Source organism: Drosophila erecta, unplaced genomic scaffold (assembly GCF_003286155.1).
Source record: "Drosophila erecta strain 14021-0224.00,06,07 unplaced genomic scaffold, DereRS2 tig00000307-arrow-arrow-pilon, whole genome shotgun sequence".
Lineage (NCBI taxonomy): Eukaryota > Metazoa > Arthropoda > Insecta > Diptera > Drosophilidae > Drosophila > Drosophila erecta.
Window position 1 is genome coordinate 830,368 of NW_020825221.1, and position 23,346 is coordinate 853,713.

The 23,346-nt window shown below is 35.2% G+C and overlaps 1 protein-coding gene across 7 annotated transcripts; it reads right to left on the bottom strand.

Annotated features, from left to right (window-relative positions):
- Positions 1-113: 113 nt before the first annotated feature.
- LOC6541830 (protein gustavus) lies at positions 114-21,477 on the bottom strand. 7 transcript variants are annotated; one of them, XM_026983544.1, is made up of 4 exons: positions 17,216-17,359; positions 14,136-14,323; positions 7,421-8,310; positions 114-884 (listed from the first exon to the last, which is right to left on the bottom strand). In XM_026983544.1, exons 3-4 carry the CDS (start codon positions 8,124-8,126, stop codon positions 745-747), a joined length of 846 nt encoding a protein of 281 aa, XP_026839345.1. In that variant the 5' UTR covers positions 8,127-8,310; positions 14,136-14,323; positions 17,216-17,359; the 3' UTR covers positions 114-744. The 7 variants fall into 7 exon arrangements, with proteins under 7 accessions (XP_026839345.1, XP_015014686.1, XP_026839344.1 ...); XM_015159200.2 differs by lacking the exon at positions 14,136-14,323 and having other exon boundaries at positions 17,216-17,355; XM_026983543.1 differs by lacking the exons at positions 14,136-14,323; positions 17,216-17,359 and adding an exon at positions 8,395-8,499.
- Positions 21,478-23,346: the final 1,869 nt, after the last annotated feature.

The window sequence follows — 23,346 nt, forward strand, 5'->3', positions numbered from 1 at the left end:
ATTCTATATTTTACTTTAGTTTTTTTTACTTTACTTTTCTACATAGAATCTACAACGCATAAGCACATGTGTTTATGAATTTGTAAAATAAAACATATATTGGAACTTGCATATTAAGGCCGTTACATACTTTTATGTAACAATTTTATATTATTTTATTGAATACTACTCAGCAGGTAGCGAGCAACATTGTAATTGTGATTTGCGCAATCCCAGATTTTTTTTCTGTCCTCACGCCTTTTTGCTTAGAAATGGAAAGCAGCTTAAAATTGTTAATTCATATTTCCGACAGTTCAAGCTTTTTTCCGTAATATATTTATAAAAAAGTAAACCAATTACTTTCAGTTTTTTACGTTAAAAATTGTTAGAATTAATTATACATAAATATATTTTAAGTAAAACTGCGGTTTTATGTTTTAATATTTTTACAAATATACTTTTTTATATAACACGAAGTGAGTATAGTTTTTTAAATAATGTTACATGAAGAAACACGATTCTCCAATTTATTGCAAAATGAGATGTCATTCCGTGTACATACTATTATTTGAATGCTTCTTAATACACAATCAATCTTTATAGCTAAAGGAAAGTATTATTACGAATTGTATACCTATGATTTTCCTGTTGGAGGACAGACAAACATTGATCTAATACTATTATAAGCTAACACAATTAGTATTTGCTGCTTTCATCACATGCAGCAAAAATTGAAATAGCTCTTCCATCTACTTAACAAAACTATTATCTACGGTTTTTATACAATAAATATGTTTTCATTGATAAAGGAAGTTGAAGCTGTTGAATGCGTTCCTCCAAGTTTGTGCGACCAATTTTTTGACGAATTGTTCTTCGGCAAAGATCCATTAGAGGCAAAGGTTCAGCTTAAAAGATACAAGTAAAAATTGTTTTGTTTTTTGTAATATAATATAATTTTTAATAAATGCTGTACAAACTCTAAATGCTTAAATGTACCTTTTACAATGATCTTATATACAGAAATTATTTAAAAACAAGATAGAATGCTATAGTCGAGTTCCTCGACTATCAGATATCCGTTATTCAGAGATAGTGGAAGTAGTGCAAACGAGAAATTTCTAAATTTTTTGGAATATCGAAATTAGGAGAAAAAATTATTAAAGGAAAAAAAGTCAGGTTTCACATTTTTCAAAAATGTGGCATGACAGTTTTGTACGGTTTGTTAGCGTTAGAGTGGGCGTGGCAACATTTGGAAACAAACTTGCGCTGCGTCTATGTCTCTGGAAGCTGCATGCTTATCTGGCCATTCTAGCTTTTGTAGTTTCTGAGATCGAGGCGTTCATACGGACATGGCCAGATTGACTCGGCTATTGATCCTGATCAAGAATATATATACTTTATATGGTCGGAAACGTTTCCTTCTGCCTGTTACATACTTTTCAACGAATCTAGTATACCTTTTTAATCTACGAGTATATATATTATAATATATACTTTATATGGTCGGAAACGCTTTCTTCTGCCTGTTACATACTTACATAGATGTTATGTTACTTGTTACATACAACGAATCTAGTATACCCTTTTAATCAACAAGTAACGGGTATACAAAAAATATATATAACACCGGCTATAAATACGACAACGCTATCAGTCCTAAGTGCTTAAGAAACCCACCCTGCATATAGCAAATGTAACCATCCATAACAAAAGGAATATTACTATACCCGCTCAACAAAAAATTGATAAAAATATTATCAACTGCGCAGGCAAACAATGATTTTAAATGGTGGGGAGACCGAGAGAAATACATGGTGACTATCCTGACGACTGTTACATGCCTATTATATAATTCTGCGAGAATTTTAGGCTGCTTATAGGTGGGGGTACCTTACAGTTCACATCATTTTTATTCGGTGCCATAGCCAGCCATACAGAATATACATATAAGTCGAATCTTGAAGATATTCATGTTTCTCATGGACTTGAAGTCAGTATTAAATCGACATAGCCTATTCCTCAAGCTCAGCATGATTGAATTTTCGTAAAGCAACATACTTATGGAATTATGCAAAAATTCCTCTTTAGAAGTCGCCCGACGGAAAGCGAAGACTGACAGCTGGATGGAGGGAACCTGGAGGAAACCGCTTTGAAGTAACACTTACCAAAAATTTGAAATTTGATAGGAATAAACAAATCAGGATCAAAAGCACGTTAAAGTTGGTTATGCGGCACAGGTAAGTGGATATGAACGAAACCAAGCCGCAGAACTTTTTAAATCTATATCGAAAATTTATTTCGACTTCCACTGAACGCAAAACCTTACACAATCCATACGGGATACTTTAACAACCTCCGAAAGCACTTTTGATATATATATATATATATTATATTATATAAATGCCGGCGGGTTGAGTCTCAAAGCATTACACAGAGGGAAGCGCTAGCAAATAAAGATTAATTTTTCTAAAACCAGAGCTGGAAGATAAGAGACCTCTGTATAGGTTCCTTCAGTATACTCTCAGAACTACTTCACCGAACTTATGAACATACTCTATATTCATTATCTTCAAAACACTCACAGAAATGTTGTCTTTAAACGCGATTACGTATAGGAACATAGCATTCGGATCTGTTCCTACTATTCTGCTACTGCACAGCAAAGACTTGCCCAGACCAGCGCAGTTACATTAGGATATGTTTTTAATCTTATAATCGATTAAATTACAGACTGAACACCCCTAAACGGCAACCTTTCCACACCATATACAATGTTCGGTATTTAAAGACTACATATACAGTAGAATCCGGTTATAACGACTACAATAATTTATAGTAATTATTTAAAATAAATAAAAAAAAAGGAAAAATACAAGAAATCGCAAAAATGTTTACAGCGTGCGTGTACAGACCTCATGCCTATATTCCATGAGATGTCCCGTTATATTTCTAGTTTTTTCTGCTCTTTTCCAAGAAATCTTAATACGTAAATTCGCCAAATCTTAGTTAATGCACTATATGCATCTGATAAGCTCATTCAGTTTAAGCTCGACACTTGTGCATTAGGCCCACAAAATGTCTTTAAACCGAAAGTGCTTCTTCGTCGAAGAAAAAATGCAAATTATTCGGCGCTTGGAAGCCGGTGAGCCTATGAAAAACCCATGTTATTAAATTCAATTTATTACATTTTTTGTTTGATTAAAAAATTAATTTGTTTTTTTTTTTTAAAACATATTACCACCTTCCGGGTATAACGACGTAAAATCGTCGGTCCCTTGAAAGTCTCTATAACCGGATTCTACGTTAAAAACCCTATTAGACCATAATCCATAGAATCCTTTAGAGATTGCGTTTTCTCCATACGATATTTGGGACCCGAAATAAGCATAGTACGATTTTATAACAGAAAAAAATATGATAGGTTTACCCTCATAAAATTTGAAAATTTTAAATATATATACATATACATACATGTATATAAATATATGTATATATATAAATATAAATATATATAAATACTTATATATATAGTATATATATATATATATATATATATATATATATATATATCTATATATCTATATCTATATCTATCTATCTATCTCTATATATATATCTCTCTCTCTCTCTCTCTATCCGTCTCTCTCTCTCTCTCTCTCTCTCTCTCTCTCTCTCTCTCTCTCTCTCTCTCTCTCTCTCTCTCTCTCTCTCGTCTCTCTCTCTCTCTCTCTCTCTGTCCTCTCTCTCTCTCTCCGTCTCTCTCTCTCTCTCTCTCTCTCTCTCTCTCTAAGTATATATATATATATATATATATAAGTATATATATATATATATATATAAGTATATATATATATATATATATAAGTATATATATATATATATATATAAGTATATATATATATATATATAAGTATATATATATATATATATAAGTATATATATATATATATATATAAGTATATATATATAAGTATATATATACAGTTGCGGACACATTAATAGCACCATAAGCACATTTCGTGTTTGTCCCAGCGTTTCTGAATTTTCTGACACTTTTTCAACAATTTACTCACTAAACTTAAATACTACAATGATTTTCAATCGAAATAACAAAATTAGTAACAGATCTAATGGATATTTTTAAAATAATTGGCAAAACAAAAAAAAACCTTCAAATTTAGGCGATAACAAAAATAGCACTTTTTTTCGTAGTTTGCTAAAACTAAGCAAAAAAAATAAAAAAGAATTCAACAAATGGATTAATCTTAAGAACTATATTTAAAGAATCTTAATATTTGGTTGCGTGACCTTTGTTGGCGATGACAGCTGCGCATCGTCCTGGCATGGAGTCCACCAAGTCCTGGCACCGTTTTTGAGGAATTTTGCTCCATGCATCCTTGACCACACCCCAAAGTTCCTCGTTATTATTGGGTTTGGCTTTAGAAACCTTTTTTTTCACGTCCGCCCAAAGGTTTTCGATAGGATTCAAGTCGGGTGACTGAGCAGGCCATTTCATTACTCTGATCGATTTCTGCTCAAACCACTTTCGAGCTTTCTTGCTCGTGTGTTTTGGGTCGTTACCTTATTGAAATGTCCAAACCAACGGCATTTCATCCTCGGCATACGGCAGCATCACATTTTCCAGGATATCTGTGTAAATATGCTGATCCATGATGCTTTGAATCCAATGGATCGGACCTACTCCATAGTATGAAAAGCACGCCCATACCATTATGTTTGATCCCCCGTTCTTTACCGTCTTAGAGGTGAAGCGAGGATTATATTCAGGTCGTGGTGGACGCCGAACATAAGACCGAGAGCCTTTTCCACCAAACAACACAATTTTGCTCTTATCTGACCACCAAATTTTGCGCCACTTCTCCACAGACCAATCCTTGTGTATCTTGGCATATTCCATTCGCTTTGCCACATGCTTCACAGTCAAAAGCGGGACTTTTCTGGGACTCCACGCATTAAAGTTGTTTTGTCTTAAGCGATTGCATACTGTTTTCACGCTTTCATCTATCTGAAGCTCCTTCTTCAGTTCCGTCGCCGGCTTAAAAGGCTCCTTCTTGCTTTGCCGAACCAAGCGCTTTATCTCCACGTTGGACATTGAGGGCTTTCTTCCACGTGTTTCGTTCTTTTCGACAAACAGCAGTGCGTTGCGGATCATTTTGTTTGAACAACCGAAAATTCGACCAATTTTAGCGTAGGTTTTACCTTCAGAGACCATGTTTTTAATCAAATTTCTTTATTCGACGGTACAATGCTTTCCGCGATCCATGACTAGAGAATTTTTGGTCTTCGTTTGGAAAAAATTCAATTAAAACCTTTAATGCAACTCCTTTTTTCAAAATTTGTCGAAAAAAAACCCAAAGCAATCACTCCTATTAATTTTATTCAGCAAATACGTGGTCAGTGCTAGTTTTGTTACCGCCTCATTTCGGGCGCTTTTGCAGAAAGTGCCCAAAAACAAAAAGAACCGTAACATTGAGAGATTAAAAATTTCTTGCTCAGAGAGACAACATAAGGTACTTATTATTCATGCAATCTGACTTTAAAAAAAATAAACATTCAATCATTTTTTTTAGGAAATAAACTTTCCACCTGCAGTGGTGCTATTTTTTTAGCCGCAGCTGTATATATATATATAAGTATTTATGTATAAGTATATATATATATAAGTATTTATGTATAAGTATATATATAAGTATATACATAGGTGGTCAAAAGTATTTACACAACGTGCTTTTTTTTCAATTGTCAACTTTGACCGCTTATTGCTGCTGCATTTGTACTCAGAAACGAACATAGCGGTATTTGTCGTGCTTCTACATCTATACAGAAGCAAACGAAAGATGAAGTGGAAAAAATAACTGTTCATGGGCTAAAAATGGAAGCATTGAACTGATGCTTGTCTGTTGTCAGAAGTATTTACACACAATTTTTACACGTCAAAATTATTTACACACAACTTTTTTAATTGATTTTTTTCGTTTTTTGTTGAATTTAAACGAAATATTTTATATTATTTTAATATGTGATTATGTTAAGCCCACTAATATCTAGTTACTCCGCCTTTGGCATCAATGACTGCTTGGAGCCTTGCTGGTATTGACCGGACCAAGTTGTGCGCAAACTCAAGAGGTAATTTTGACCAAATATCCGTAATTTCGGCTATAGTTTCATCGCGCTGACGATCTCTTTCAAATGTATATATATATATATATATAATCAACTCATATCAACTTTTTTCGTATAGTTCACGAACTGACTGACAGATGTCATGGTCAGATCGATTCGGCTAGTGACCCTGATTAAGACCGTGATTATTTCCTCCACCCTTCACATATTTAATAATTTGTTCACACAAGTAACTGAATTCTCTGTTCTCTAAGAATGCAGTTATATTCTTTAAGAGTTCCAACAATTTTTAAACTCTTCATTGATATTAAGAACCAGGTCCAAGGGGCGTGGAAAACACTGTTCTGCCGAGAGGCGGGAACTCATTCAAAAACTGATTTCTACTGGAAAGACTTATGTTGAAGTGCAAAATATTATCGGGTGCTCTTCTACTATGATCAGAAATGCTATCCAAATGAACCAGCAAATGAAATGCGTTGTCGGCCCACGTTTTTGACCAAAACTTAAAAAACTTAAAACTGTAATCCTAATGTTAGTTTGGAAACAATAAGAAGACGGCTCAGAGATGAAAACCTAATTTCAAGTCAAAAAAAAAAATATATGCCTTTACTATTAAAAAAACATGCATCCAAACGTTGGAAGTTTGCAAGAGACTACTTTGGAATTGGCCTTTGGAGAAGTGAAGGAATTTTTGGTGGTCGGATGTGTCCAAGATAGTAAACTCGCCAATGAGTGGTTCGCAGCCAAACAAGTCGATATCATGAGAATTGAGAATTTTTGGAGTGACGTAAAGAGAGTAGTCTCAGAAATTAAACCGAGCAATAGCTTTGAACTCTAGGAAGCTGTACAAAGGTCTTGGAACTATATTCCTGTGAAGAGCTCCAGAACTGCAAACGAAGGGTATTCAACAAAATACTAAAATAAACTTTAAATATAAGGCTATTACATAAATTTAATCCTTTAAACTTAAAATATTTTATTTGGCTGTGATGCTTTTTGCTAAAATACACTACTATTATTTTGACCGATCAAATTTAGGTCCATCTTCACATTTTCATTTCTTTTTGAAAAGTCTTATCCAAAGTCAATTTTTATTATTATCACCTACTATAAGTTAAATTTCATAGAAAATTAAAAAAAAAAATTTGTTAATACGTTGTGATAGGTGTTTTTTTTTTTTTGGCTTCTTTAAAAACCTCTGTGGGCACTACTATTACACTAGTATATACTTTATAGTATACCTTCCACATACTTTTCATTAAATATAGTATATTTATAATTAATTAAAGGTACTCACGATCTAATCCACCAATATAACGCATTGTTATTTCACAGTGTCCCCAAACCGCTGAAACAACTGGATATAGTTTTTTTCCTCGCAGTCCTCTAAACGCAATACCGAGATACTGCTGATCAACAATGAAGCTCAGTGTTCCTTCGTCCATATCTAGCGCTACTAAGAACTTATCTGGAACTAAGAAAGCTTCGTCGTTTTTAAGAATGGCTGGGTATGTGACTCCAGCGCAGTTTTTTGAGTCATGGTATAATTTATTTCTTCCTAAGTCCCAGCCCCAACTTTGTTCAGTTGATCCGACTAAACTTTGGTATCCAACTGAATGCAATGGTGCATCCGCAGTGCATACGCCAACAACAGCGTGTGTTCCTCTTTGTCTTGTTGGCCAATAAATTTCCCAAATATGCAATCCTTTTGTAAGTCCGATTTTTCCGCGGATACAATCAGTACTTTGAGCCACTGGGTGCCTATGAAATGTCAACTTATCGTCCTCTTTTACAAAAATGTTTAAAGACCGATCTTCGGAGTTCCATGAATGCTTCAATTGAAGATCCCGAGATGCTGGCGGCATATCAAGTAAAATATCGATTCGCGCTGGTTTAACGAAATCAGCTTGTAACTCTCTTGGTATTATTGGTTTGAATGTAGACTGTGAATCATTACGACTAACTGTTTTGACTCCGCCACTAATTTTTTGACCCATGTTCATGCCACGGCAGCTTCTGGATCTTCTTTGGTCGATTGCAATTTTATAGGATAGTCGAAGACGTTCAAACTCCCTCGGCTCCAATCTTGACAAAACAACTCTCGGGGATAGTGTGGATATAGATGAAACACTTTGAGGACGACGCCTTTCACTGGACCTAATAGAAGGTGTCCGACCACCCTTATACCTTAAAAGAAATAAAATTAACGATTTTGTGTTACCTTGAAAAGAAACACGTTATGTATACACATAAAAGAGCATACATACGTACATATATAAACATATAAATTTACATATACATACATACATAGACATGTATATGCATATGTGCATTCGCAGTTGAAGACACTTCTACATTCCATGTACTTTACATTACCTTTAAACAATAATACAAACTTGGTTAATATTTTAAAACATTTTGAACATATTTACATATTGTAAACTTTTAGCAAAACACATAAGAAATATATTCAATATTTATTACTTAAATTGGCCATAACAAAATTTACCTTTTTTTACCAAATTCCATTTATAAAGCAGTATATAAAATGTTGTACAAAATGGCGTCACCGAATGAAGTTAATTTCTTTTCTCACTTAGTTGGGAAATTGTAATGTTCATTATGCACAAAAGTATGTAGAAATGTATGTTTAAAATATAATCCAAACAAACTATTTTCAACTTAAATAAAATAAATCTGCTATTCGGGATAACACACGAGTTGTCCGATCACGATTATAGGCTTACAAGCAGTACTACAAAAACGAGCCAACAAAACAGGGTGTTTAGGGCATGAATCATAAAATATTTCTTTTGGGCGAAATACACGGTACAATCTTTTTTTAATACTAAAATTGTTAATAGGCAATTTTTGTTTTCGTAAATAAGGAAAATCATTATCGAAGTAAGTGATTATCTCAAGTTGTTTAATTAATACTACAATTTCACAGACCGCTAGATACTATACCAAAAAAAGTCTTACGTCAACATTACAATTGCATGTATGATAAGCAGATTGATGTTGCAAAGAGGCCTATATCTCGGGATTTAACATAAAGATAATAAATTATATTTTTTAATATAAATTAATTATAATAATATACAATAAAGTTTGCATTTACTGGGCATTAAAGTGAAAACCAAATTAAAAAGAGATATAAACTGAATGTGAAATATTTCATCCCATAATTCATAAACCTTTCGATATAAATTACCAAAGAACTAAATTTATTGTTTCTTCACAATTGCGGCACCGCAATTTGTAGCCGATAGAAACAGGACTTCCGAAGTTCATTTAAATTTTACACGCACCAATAGCAAGCAATCGTGAAAAAATGAACAGTGTAAACTGATCCAAGTAATATTAATCCAGTTAAAATTGTTGTAGGACTTTCTATAAAACTTAAAAGTGCTTTACAGCATTCTATCAGACAGAAATGAAATCAATTGTGCTCAATAGTGTATGTACTCTTTGCTTATCGCAGTCTCACATTTATCAAATATTTCTGGGGAATGTGTTATATCTAATATCGGAATGACAGAGAGGTTGGATTTATTCATTTATCTACGCTAATCTGCTCATCTGGCAATTTTTTCAATTTTAAACTTAAGCATTTTATTCACGTAAAAGAAAACGAATTCACCTAATTTTGTTTTTAAACAAAAATAAACAAAAATACTGGAGAAAAATGAAATGGCGAAAATTAAGACAATGAGTGAGATTGTTTGAAAAATGGAATTTTCCCATTTTTTTTATACATGAAGTAGGAAACTAAATTTGTAAAACGTAACGTAAACGTAAACATATATATACATTTAATATTATAATTATCTTTCTTTATCAATACACCTATATACATATTTTACTAGAATTATTTTTTTTAAGATATAAAAGCATTTGCCTGTCTTTAGAAACCTCACGCCACATGGTACCCGGAATCGATTTTGGGGATTACCAAACATATTTAAGCTTTTTGGTTGATTCGAACATCCGGAGGTAATTAATTTTCGATTTAACAACGTGTTATTGTCCTTGTCCTTGTGCACACCAAATCATCACATTTGTCAAGATCAAGCAACTGTGTGTGCTACATTACTTACAGGGTTATGAGAATTTTTTAACTAGGTTACCGTCAAGAACATTGAATGTTATGAACTCTCATATATGAACATACAAGCCATTCCAGTGAAAAGTAAAATTATTCTTTCATAATTCTTTTTCGAATGGAACTAATTCCACTAGTGGGAATTTTGGTATTTCTTTTTGGTGGTCATGAACATATGTAGAATATTTATTATTGCCATCATTCTAGAAAAATTACAGTAAAATGCATCTGGAAGCATTCCCTGACGGGGGGCATTCCGAAAAAAGTATTTAAAAATGTATCTATTAAAATGCTGCTGTGAATGTTATTCAGGAATGTTTCTGGATGCATTCCAACAGAAACTGTACTTCCAATTAAACACTAATAGGAAGAATGAAAAACCAGGAAGTAATTCCAAAAAATAAAAATATAACCATGATAGATTTGTAATTAATTCATTTTATATTGTGTTTAACTAAAATATTTATAAGTATGTATACATTTTAGTTCCAGTTGCCATGGTTTTTTTTTTTTTTTTTGAATTGGCAAGACAAAAACTGCAAGAGATAGATAAAATATAATTTTATTAGGCCCAATTTATAACTAAATTTAAAATTCAAACTTTGAAATATGATTATGTAAATACGTGTTTCTTTTTATTCATTTAGTTGAACTAAAAAGGGGAAACCGGAAAATAATAAATAATAATAAATGAATAATAATCGAACGTATGAAAAAAAAAAGAAGAACGCGTAATTTAGTTGTCTCGAAACAGGTTCAAATATTTTTAATAAATAGTTACTTTGAAAATACAAGCCCTGGATTGAAAGCAGCCACCAAACATATAAGACACAAGGAACGATTTAAAATTGCAAATGCAAGTCAAAAAATCGCAGTAAAAAACAAAAATACCACGATTTTTTCAGTTTCTTTTTGTTTTCCCTTTTTTTTTTTGCAATGCGTTTAATAAGTTCTGACTCGGAGAAAAAATAAACGAATTTATAATCAAAAGCGAGCGCTACCAGATATGCGTCCAGTGTGCGTGTTAGGAAGATATTTAAAAATTTTGTTTGCGTATCGATAGAAATCCCAGTTTTTATAGGGATATACGAAATTGCAAAACAGATAGACTGTTTGTGTTGCCTTACTGTTTTGTTTACACAGACAGAGATCCTAAGCCCCGAAGTTTTCAGAATGGACGGTTTCTTGACATATCGTTCGTATGTATAAATATATATTTTTTAATGTTTTATTTATTTTCGTCCGTCTACCTTTGTTAAATAAAAATTGCTTCAATAAGTTTTTCAAAAGTACAGGTTCTTCGATGAAAAGTAAACAGTAAAAGTAAAGAAAACAGGCGTTTCAACCCGACCATAACTGCCACGCCCTCACTTTTGAAAAAATGTTTTGATATTTATTCTTTTTTTTTAAGCTTGTAAACTTCAATTGATTTGCCGAAAAACTTTTAGCCATGCCCACTCTAACGCCCACAAACCGCCCAAACTGTAGCGCCCATTTGAAATTTTTTTATTTTTTTAGCTGAGTTACAAGTATCTGATATTTATCTACAATACGTAAGATATACGCCTCATTTAATTTAGCGTTGTTCTTATTCGCCAGATACCGGCGTGATACTTTGCTGAGTGCACGTGGAAGCCTTGTCCAAGCCGCTTCAAGTTATCGATCTTGCCGCCAGAAACTTTACAGTTTCCCATATGTGAAAGGCGTCGATTCTAATGCCTCTCAAGCTATCGAATTGGATGCAAGTCGACTCCCAACAGAATACACACAAGCTGTACACACAAGCTGTACACACAAGCTTCTAAAGTCTACGACAGAAATTTTGCAGTCCGGGCCTGTAATCCCCCAAGGCTATTGGCTCAACTATATATTTCCTTTACACAGCCGAAATCCCAACAAATATACGCCTAATAATATCCACTTATGTCAACGCTCAAGGTATCCGATCCGAGTTACAGATCAACTAGCTTTACAGCTCAAAGACTTCGATAAAGTGGCTCTCTGACTGGCGTATAAAAGTAAACCATAAAAAATGAAACCACGCTAAAAATTGCCCATCACTGGGGCACCGTGGTACGTTCGGAACGTTCGTGGTACGGAAACTAAAAGCCAGCAGTCTACACTGGCTCATTAACGCCTTCTCTACGTTTAGCCAGGACCACAAGGCCCTACTTTACAATTCTGTACTGAAAGAAATTTGGACATACGTCTCACAGCTATGGGGGAATTGCAGTAACAGCAACATTGACATCATACAGCGAACACCTTGAGAAATATCACTGGGGTACCGTGGTATTTTCGGAATGAAATTATTACACCAGACATAAATATAATCTCGGAACTCTAAGAAAATTACCACGAGAGGTCTAGCGTAGCTCAACAGTTGATCCCGTCTCCGCAGAAAGGACCTACCAACCCAGCTAAGAAATTTGTAGGGACGTTTATCTGGCACTACTATTATTTTAAATGGGTCAAACTAGTGAATCCTTGCAATTGCGAAAAAGAATGTAAAACAAGAAGAGAACCGAACAAATCCTTACATTCTTAGAGAATTACAGTTACTTGTGTAAAAAAATTATTAAAATATGTGAAGGAATAGAGGAAATAATGAGAAATAACGGCACTACTATTATTTCGAACGCAACTGTGTATAACAAAAAAAAAAACAATGCTTAAAGGTAAGCATACGACCTAGTTCGAGACAAGCTCTTACTGCTAATAGTGATTACATTACGTCCGGATTACATTATAGATCGACTGATCAAAAAAGTTTGGAGAACATCAGTAAACAAGGAGAGTTTGGCTATGCGCTTGCTCTTCGCAACATACGAGAACAGACAGGTACTACGCAGACCTGTAATCTCGATGTCCAGTATAACGATCCTATGCATGTAAGGGATATAGCCGACAAACTTTCAAACTAAATCAAGCTGAACTGCGCAAATCACCCAAAAGACGGAACCGTAGCAAGCGTAAAGGAGTTAAGCTATGGGTTGTATACATACAAGCAGCTTCTACCGTGCACAGTCACACCAGCCACAATTTTGAATTCGAATTCGAAGAGTTTCGAAACAGCCATAAAAACACGTCTTGCTTTGTCTACCAAAACTCTCAAAATCAAGGGTGCAAAGTTCCGAAATTTTCCCTATGAAGGAAAGCAACTAATTGTTCGCAATAATCGCTTGTGCTTTAAGCACCTAAAAACACATGGTAGAAGATTAAGTTACAGCCATAAACGGTGTGTTCTTTAAAGCATACGAGGCACTATGGATCCATTATGCATGCTAGTCCACTAACGGAGAGAAATTCCGTTCGTTTCAATATTCCAGTCTCTGGGGCAGATGCCGCAATTAACTTGGGTTTGTTCAAACGAATTGTCAACCAGGATCACCAGGATTTCACCTACATTTAAATAGAATTCCTTTAAAATCTTATTGGAATGCTAAAACAATGCTCTTGATTGGAACGAATAACTGGAAGCTAGTCGTACCTCGAAAACTACGAGAAGGAAAGCGGAACGATCCAATCGATTCGAAGTTCACACTTGGCTGGGGACTACAAGGCTCCGACTGCGCCAAAACCGCATGCACCAGTTGCAATGCATCTGGAATGAAATTGATAAAGCCATATAGAAGACCTCTAACGTCGACTCCAATTCTCCAAAAACGTTTCGGTTCATCAATGGTAAAAAAGTCTTAGCATACTAGATGCCACCTGCACAATGGTCGAGTGGCACTATCATGTTGGGTTTCTTTGGCGCGATACTAGCCCTCAGACTTAAGACTTAACTGTCTAAAAACAAAAAAAACGATAACCGGATTTTTACGATAAGATTGAGCTACATATTAACAACTTGCTATGCATTCGAGTTGTCCAGTGAACAAAATGAGCGATATTTGGTACTTACCAATATACCAATTACCAATACCCACAACCCAAATAAGCCGGACAAGGTATGGCTTGTATGGGAAGCATCAGCTAATTCTCATGGAAAGTCTGTCAACAATTTCGTCACTGGTCCTGATCTATTGAAACCGCTCACAGACGGTTTAATGGCTTTTCGGGTTGTCGAAATTGGTGCTTGCGGATACATTGCTGAAATGATTCCATCAAATTAGAATATTGAAAGCAGAGTCGCACGCTCATCGTTTTATTTGGTTCAACAAGGAAACACAAGCTTCAAGAATATTTGTGATGAAAGCAATGACCTTTGGAATATCCTGTGCTCCATGCTTTGCACACTATGTTCGAGATAAGAATGCGGAGAAACACAAACTAGAAAGTCTACGGGCATTCAAAGCAATTACAAAAGCACACTATTCCACCTTAAAAGTCCGAGAGTCTCGAAGTCTTAAAACATTTACAAGTTTGTTCGGCGGATTCGCAATCCCCAAAGGAGCTCGGAGATACAGAGAAAGTTCATGTTTAAATATTTTTTCAGATTTGCGCGAATGAAAAGAAACAACAACCAAAGGACCGGGTCCGCCCAATGGACGCACCGTTTCTATATTAATATTGTGTATATCGATCACACATCCCGGTGACTCATTCGTGACTACGACAATGGAGGGCCACCTGGACATATTTAGAAGCACCGGTTAATAGGACATTAAATAAAGTATTTTATTTGTGAACCACCGTAAATATGATTAGGTGACTATAAATTCAAAAAGCGCTGATAGAAGCTTGGTAATTTAATGGTCGGCTTGTCGGCTAATAATATCGCCCACCGGTTTTCTAAAACGTAACTTCAAGATTTCTATAATTTCTAAACAGAAAATGTGTATTTTTTTTCTGCTTTTATTTTTAATCGCCCTAAAGATTCTGATTCCAACTTTATCCTTTTAGACCAATAAATTACAGATATATGAAAATTCTATTTTTTGACTTCTTTGCAATTAAAAAATGTGAACTTTTATTTTTTATAGAAGTACCCCTTATCTTTTTTAAAGAACTTATTTTAGATTTCTTTCAGTTTTATGCGTTGTCCTGCTTTTTATGCAGATGCGACAGAATTCACATTTTTCACATTTTGCGAAGAAACTATTTCGATTATGGATCTACATCTAGCCAATAGTGCTTTCAATGGGTCTGACGCGAATTCAATGGTTGTAATATGACTTTTCCAAATGCGCGGCAGAAATAGGCTAGTCTTCAAATTTTTAAATTGAAAAAAAGACATTTTTGCGAGTTGCATGTTCCTAAATCAACACGGTATTTTTTATGAGCTTACGAACTCAAGTGACTGATTGAATTTATCAAAATGGAAAAAATACCTTTACAATTTTCTTGTGTCAACACAAAGCATAAAAAGCTTTAAAAATTATGGAAAATACAAAACGACAAATTGGTAAGTGATAAGTGATAAAATGGAAAAAGTTAAAACATTTTTAAAAAGTGCCTGCGTTGCAGTTTTGTGGTTTGTTGGCGTTATAGTGGGCGTGACAAAGTTCCGAAAAAAAACCGGCGCTGCTTACTAAATGCTGCTTTCTTTATCTTAACCTTCTAGTTTCTTTAATTCCAGAGATCTTGACGTTCATAAACGCGGAGAGACGGACATGTCCAGATCGACTCAGCTTGTGACCGTTATCAAGAATGCAGGGACTGAAACGGGTCCTTCTACCTGTTACATATTTTTCAACGAATCTTCTTGCACTTTTGAATAAAGGGTATAACTCTAAGGAACGCTGTGGGAGAGTTTCAGGAATATATGTATTTATATATGTAAGTTTGAGTGTATATGAAGTAACTACAAACCTACATATGTATGTATATGCAAGTAGGAAAGCGGCTTACGCCGCCTTTTTAGCCATGCCGGTAACTTTTAAAGGAAAATTAATTATATAGTCTTGCGTTAAATATAATTTTTATACTAAAACCAAAATGTATTAATTTAACTTTACTTTTAAAGTTATTATCAAATAACTGAAAAGTTATAACTGACGCACATTGCAAGATCGACTGTCTAGTTATCCTGATCAATAATATACATACATACATACATATGTAGTTGCACACAATCTTAAAGAAGATTTGTTGATAACTGTAAGGTTGTCAAATATCTCCGCCTTTTTGTCTTGAATTTCGCGGCTATGTACAAGGCGCTACAGAGCTCGTATCTGGCAATACTATACATCATTTGAAAGGCCTTGACATAACCTACAAAACGACGCATGATTAGTTTGGATATTGCGTTCAACAGTTATAGACGTGTAAACATGGAGTTCACTAACGCCGAAATTCGCGATATTTTAAAGTTTTCCTTCGTTAAAGGCAAATCCGCTAGAGAAACGTTCCGTGAGATTAATGCTGTTTTTGGGGATGGTACTCTATCACTTCGAACCGCGGAGGAATGGTTTCGACGATTCAGAGCCGGTGAAAACGACACCACGGATAAGCCAGCCGGCGGAAGACCTGTGACGACAAATACCGATCAAATCAAATAAGGAGGGGGGCTTCTACGAGGGAGGTATTAGAAGTTGCCGTCTAGATGGAAACAGATTATCGAACAAAACGGCGCATATTTGAACTAAATCCGATCACTGTAACACTTTTTATAAAGCATTGAATAAAGAGCAAAAAAGCGAAGAAAAAAGGGAGATATTTGACGACCTATTATATAATAGGGAAGACTGTGGTTCCGGCTGCACAAAGTACATGCATATGTACGTATATATGTATCTACATACATACATATATCTCTTTATGAGTGTATTCGTACATCAATACAACAAGCACCTAGAGATATGGGAGTCACTCCAATTTAATATTCTTACACTTATACAAATTAAAAATAAAGCAGATTGAATATAATAAAATACTTATGTACAGACATGTTTTTACTGGATGTAAAATAATAATTTTATCTCATTTATCGACATTTTAGTTGATTAACGTTTATAAATATGTACATTACATATTTACAATAAACTTAATCTCGACGCTTAAACTTGTTTTAAATTCATTTAACAGTTCCTAAAAACTTACATTACTTTTCTCTTGTTGATTTTCTATGATTAAAATAAAACAACACATAAAGCAAAATATCACTCAGGAACCTTTGATGCACAAAACATTCATATGTATGTCCGCATATATGTACACGTTCATCAGCAGTCTTGCGACATGTAACGATTTTTGTCTTGTATAAATTGTGCAGGTCGTATCCAAGCGGTGTTTGGGAATTTTCAAATTAATAAATAAGGGCTCATTATAGAAAATTGGACATAAAATTAATTTTCCAAGGGAGACGATTTTGTAAATACTTTTTCTAAGTAAAGCCTTGAACGTTTCAAGCCTTTGACATTTATCTATCTATTCTTTTATTATTATCTATTTTTAGTTAAGAAACTAACTGATATAGTCAACAGGATATAAGACCAATCACTTTAATATTCCATCAAAACAATTATCTGTCTTGCTGTTTTCTATCGGTATGCCAAAAACATACTATTAAACAATGTTGTGATATTTTTTAATTTTATTTTTTGTTTTGCCAAAACTGAAATAAGCTGTATTAGGGGCCTAATGAATGGGAAATCAATTGAATATGTATATTTCTACTACCATTATTTGTGTGGGTGGAACTATCTAACAGATATCGTTGACATTACTTTTCAAATTTATACATAATATATACAAAATTCGTACAGTAACATTCAACCCTAACCCACCTACACTCGCTGCTAATATTTGAAATTTCCAAATATTGCTCGTTTATAAGCAAACCATATCGGTCGAAATGCCATAACTCATGTTAAGGCAATGTAAAAGCCTTGCGACGCTATCTGGTACTTCTTGTTAGGGTAATATAATTTTGTTAATCATTTAACAAGCTTCGAAGAGTATCATGAATAATTTAAATGCATTTTACATAAATATATATATAATATGTAAAGATTTGAATACAAATAAATAAATATATATATTTACGAATTCAGACCGAGAGTTTAATAAAAAAAAACACGCGTTTGAGTTTTATATTATTCCATTTAAGGAAAGAACTAGAGGCTTTTTATTATCACTAAGTTGGAAGTTTAAATTGGCTTTAGCTGAGTTATCGCGGTTAATAACGTACTCAGTACTGAACTGCTGCATGGAGACATGCTGCTGTTTTATAGGCAATTTGGGGAAGCCGAAGAGCGAAGTTTAAGAGAGTTGGGTTGTAAACCTTTATTTTCCTGTTGGAAGAGAGTCTTCTGAGAAATAGGGGTAATTGGAGTATCCTGAGGCGTCGATCAGAAAAGTTTATTATTTTAGTTGGCTCGCCAAGTGGTCGAATGCAAATGGTTAGGCGACGAGAGTCTATATTTATAAAGGCGACAAGAGTCTATGTTTATGATTTGCGATCTGTAAGAAAGGGTGGCTTTGGAACATGACGCTGTGTCCAAGGTTAATCGAAGGGCTCTCGTTCTTTGATTACATTTTGTGCTTAGACTTTAATATTTTGTGTTTATACATTAGTTGTGTGTATATGAGTTTATACTGTTGCGGGCTTATGTATGTTGCTTATAATTATCTTATGGGGAGTTGTGGGTCGTTATGGGGAGTTCTCGTCTTATCGTCTTTTCAAGAATTGCCACGACGTTAGCTTCTCCTCGTCGTCGTTAGATTAGCTGGAATAGCCAGCTAAGGCCATTCTACTGTGCATTCGCCTCAAATGCCTCGTCCTTGTCGTCGGTATAAGGCATCCATGGTTTTAGAAATTCAGAGCAAGTGCTCGTCTGCACGTGGGCAGAAACATCATAGGTATCTTTTGATTTAGCATTCACAAAAGCGGTATGGACCAAGATACTTCGGTTTCAGTTTTAAGTCCAGACCAAGCTTTTTACATTGAAGCTGGTCTCTGTTGTCCTGAATCTCGAGAATATGCTGCTTTGCTTGCATTCTAAGTTGATAGCGCTCGTCTTTGAAATTCTGAATCATTTCATCGTCTAGCATGTGATGAATCCTTAAATCGGATTTAAGGTGCATCTTCGTGCCCGTTTATAGCTCAAATTCTGTAGTTTTGGTGCTTCTAACAAACGTTGAGTTGATGACTTGTTGTTCTCTACTGAAAAATGTATACCATTGTCGTGGATTGTCCATTGAAAGTTTTGAAAGGACATCTTGAGATTTCTTGTGTGTTGCTTATCACTTCGCAAGGCGCCCGCTTGACTTTTTGTCGGTTGGCTCGGTCGGTCACTTGTCCTTCCCGTCCAGGACTCTGGAATCCTGTAACTTTGTGCAGGATTGGAGGGAAGATGTCCTCCCCGGGTTCTCTGGACTTCTTGACTACGAGATTGATTTGGACCGCATCTTTCACTTTGGACCGCAATCTTTGCCTTGTCTTCAAACGGTCTTCTCCCGAGTATGACTCCTCCCGGGAGAAGAAAGAACTTCACTCTCTTCTAGTCTCGGTTGGCCGTTTTTATGATGGCTCAGAGCTTTTCCTTGGCTACTCTGGTCATCGGTCTGATAGGCCAAGTGTTCCCACCTAGGAGTCATATCACCCATATACCCTGTTGCTGAACTATGCCCGTTACTGGAGTAGCAATCGATTGCGGCCGTTAGACTGGTATTCCGTATAGCTCAACGAAATGGTTGTACCCCTTCCACTGCTTTAGATTCTGGCTGGTTCATGTGCAAAGTCTTATAAATTCACAAATTGGGCGTACATAACAGTTAATTTGGTCGGATAGAGCCAGAAAAATTTGGTGCAACTGTCGATTATTGATAATATGTGTTTATACTGCTTGTGCGTTGACTCTAGAAATCTAAGAAACCTATATGGTACGTTTGTAGCGTACAGTGTAAGATAGTGTATGGTACATTTGCTAAGTGGATAAAGTTCCCCTTCTTGTTTTCTGAATCTTCTCTTCCAATTTTGGTACGTAGTATCAACATAGCCGCACGCACAACTATTAGTTGTGCAGTCGTTGACTAGTTTGTGCAAAAGACCTTGCTTCATGAAAAAATCGATGTTTTGTCTTATCCGATAGAATATCGATTATTGTTTTCAGCTTGTTTACTTCATTCTACTGTGAAGACTGTTCTCCGTGATCATCATTAGGTAGCTCGACTGAGAGCATCAGCGCAGTGAATACGGGTGCCAGCTCTGAGTTTGGCGTCGTTTTGGAATTCCTGCAGCTGAAGGATCCAACGAGCTATCCGGCTGCCAAGTCCTTCTTGTGGATAGTTTTAGCCAAAGCACTACAGTCTGTAATGAATTTGAGGCGTAAACCAAGTAGGTAGACTCTGAATTTCCTTAAAGCTTCCACTACAGCAAGTATTTCAAGTTCGTAATTTGTAAACTTTCTTTCGGTATCGGATGTCGGTTTTGTTCATGTAATATACGGGATGCAATTGATTATCGTCTGAGAATTTATTTAACAAGATGGCGCCAAAACTATCTATTGAAGCGTTAATTGTAGCTCAGTCTCGTGCTGCTGATTAAAATTTGTAGGTCAGGCTTTTGTGTTATCAGCATCTTAAGATTGTTGAAAACAGCCATCTCCGAATTACCAAATATAATCTTAGCATCTAGTTTTGTCATGTCAGACCAAGGTTTAGTTATTTGTGAAAAGTTCAGAATAGATTTTCGGAATAGAACTAAGACAAGGAAACGTTGTAGCAGCTTCTGATTAGTTGGAACTAAAAATAAAGTCACAGCACGGGTATTTTTTTGAGACTGACTTATTCATTGAAAATCGATTATGTGGCCCAAATACACGATTTTATTTTTCAAGAAAGTACATATTTTGAAGTTAATAAGGTGCCCATACTCTGACCACCTCTTAAGAATTTTTTTTTCTGTTTCTGCAGGTGTTGGTATAGTCACGCTTTTGCGGGCTAAATCTCTGAAGATAGCGTTTACATGACGTTGGAATACGCTTGCCGAATTAGAAAGACCAAAAGACACTCGCACTGATGTATACTTACATCAATGTATATTTACGGCAATGTTCCGCTGGGCCGTGAGTGTATTGGCATATCGTCTTTTAGAATTAAACGCATTTTAATTATTGTTGGGTTTGTGTATACCGGATTGTAGGATTGACAATTTTGCGGACTGTTTCTTTGAGAGCTTTTGTAACTTTTACTTCAGGATTCTACCACGAGAAATTATACATACTTCGGGTATCAACAAGAGCAGTCTACTTTTCATTATATACTTCAACTGTTATGCACATAAAAGAATGAGTTGATGACACCTTACACATGTTGGCTGCTCCCATTCTTTCACAGTGTGTTTTTTTGTACATTCTTTATCGATGTGTCCAAAATTGTTACACTGAAAACATTTTCTACTCTTTAGCACCACATTTCTTATCTCTGTTAACGTTAATGTTCTGCACTGCTTGGTTCTTGGCGTCACTTTTTGGGAATATGTATTTGTTGGGTATCGTTGAGTTTCTATATTCACTTTTGGATTTTCTTCGAATAATGTATTTTTCGTCGATGATTTATTCAATTAGAGAACTATTTTCAATGTTTCCTTTGAAATTTATCTCTTTTATATGCAAACAGCATTCCTGCACACTTTTGCCTTTAGCCATTCTCCCCAACATAAGCTTATCTGAAATTTTCAGTTTTCAGTTTCGATTTTCAGTTTTATACGGGGCCTTGCTACGATCGCTTTACAAAATTCTGTCTTCAAATTCTTTCACCCACAAATTCGAATTGAGTCCTCTATATCCCGTAAGTTTAAAGCAGACTGCCGTATACACTGTTCTGCTGCACTGCTTGCATTTGTTTGATCAACTTTGTCAGTTTTGACGTTTTGCAAACTCATAAAATCTGTCTCGTACTGAGCCTATTTCATTTCATCCCCTTCGCTTTGGTCTTCGCCATTTTTTTAAGTTGCATAATATGTGTTTGGTCAGGTTTTATCAAATCGAAAATTATAGCGAGATCCATATCAGATAAATTGTCTGCGATGTGATGTAATAATATATACCCGTTACTCGTGGAGTAAAAGGGTATACTAGATTCGTTGAAAAGTATGTAACAAAGAGAAGGAAACGTTTCCGACCATATAAAGTATATATTCCGTCTGTCAGTCTGTCTGTCCGTATGAACGCCTCGCTCAGGAACTACAAAAGCTAGAATGTTGAGATTAAGCACGCAGCTTCCGGAGACTTAGAAGCAGCGCAAGTTATTGTTATACCTAGTTATTGCAGGAAGATGTCCTCCCCGGGCTCACTGGACTTCTTGACTACGAGATTGATACCTCTCATTTTGGCCCGCAATCTTTGCCTTGTCTTCAAACGGTCTTCCCCGAGTATGACACCTCCCGGGAGAAGAAAGAACTTCACTCTCTTCTAGTTGGCCGTTCTTATAATGGCTTAGAGCTTCTTCTTGGCTGCTCTGGTCATCGGTCATTTGGGAGTCAATACCCTGTTGCTGAACTATGCCCGTTACTGGAGTAGCATTTCCGTGGGGTCGACGGCGGCCGTTGGACTGGTAATCTGACACCTGTTTTTTGCCAAACTGCATTTTCTGGGTTCCATTCGGTATAGCTCAACTAAATGGTTGTACCCCTTCCACTAGATTAGATTCTGGCTGGTTTTATGTGCGAATCAGGTTCACGAATAGGGCGTACGTAAGAACTACTAAACTAAAAGTTTGAGAACGGGAACAGCCAAAACATTTGAAATATTAAAACATCCACTTGGATTAATTACAATTATAAGCATTTATTTATAATTTCTCATATACCTATTAACTTTTCACTAATAAACATAAAGATAAAATGCTATAGTCGAGTTCCCCGACAATCAAATACCCGTTACTAAGTTAGTGGAAGTGCAAACGAGAAATTTCCTAATTTTCTGGAATATCGGTAGAAATTGCAAAAAAAATTCTAAATTTAAAGAATTTAACATTTTGTTTCAGAAGTGTGAGCGTGACAGTTTATGGGCGTGGAAAAACGATTTTGTAGCAAATAGATAAAAATTTACCAGACTAATAAAAAAAATAAAAAATATCAAAACATTTTTCAAAAGGGGCATGACAGTCTTGGGCGGTTTGTGACCGGAAAAGTGAGCGTGGCAAATAAATGTTTGGCAAATCGATAGAAACTTACAAGACTAAAAAAAAGAGAAAAAAATAAAAACTTTCAAAGTTGTGGGCGTGGC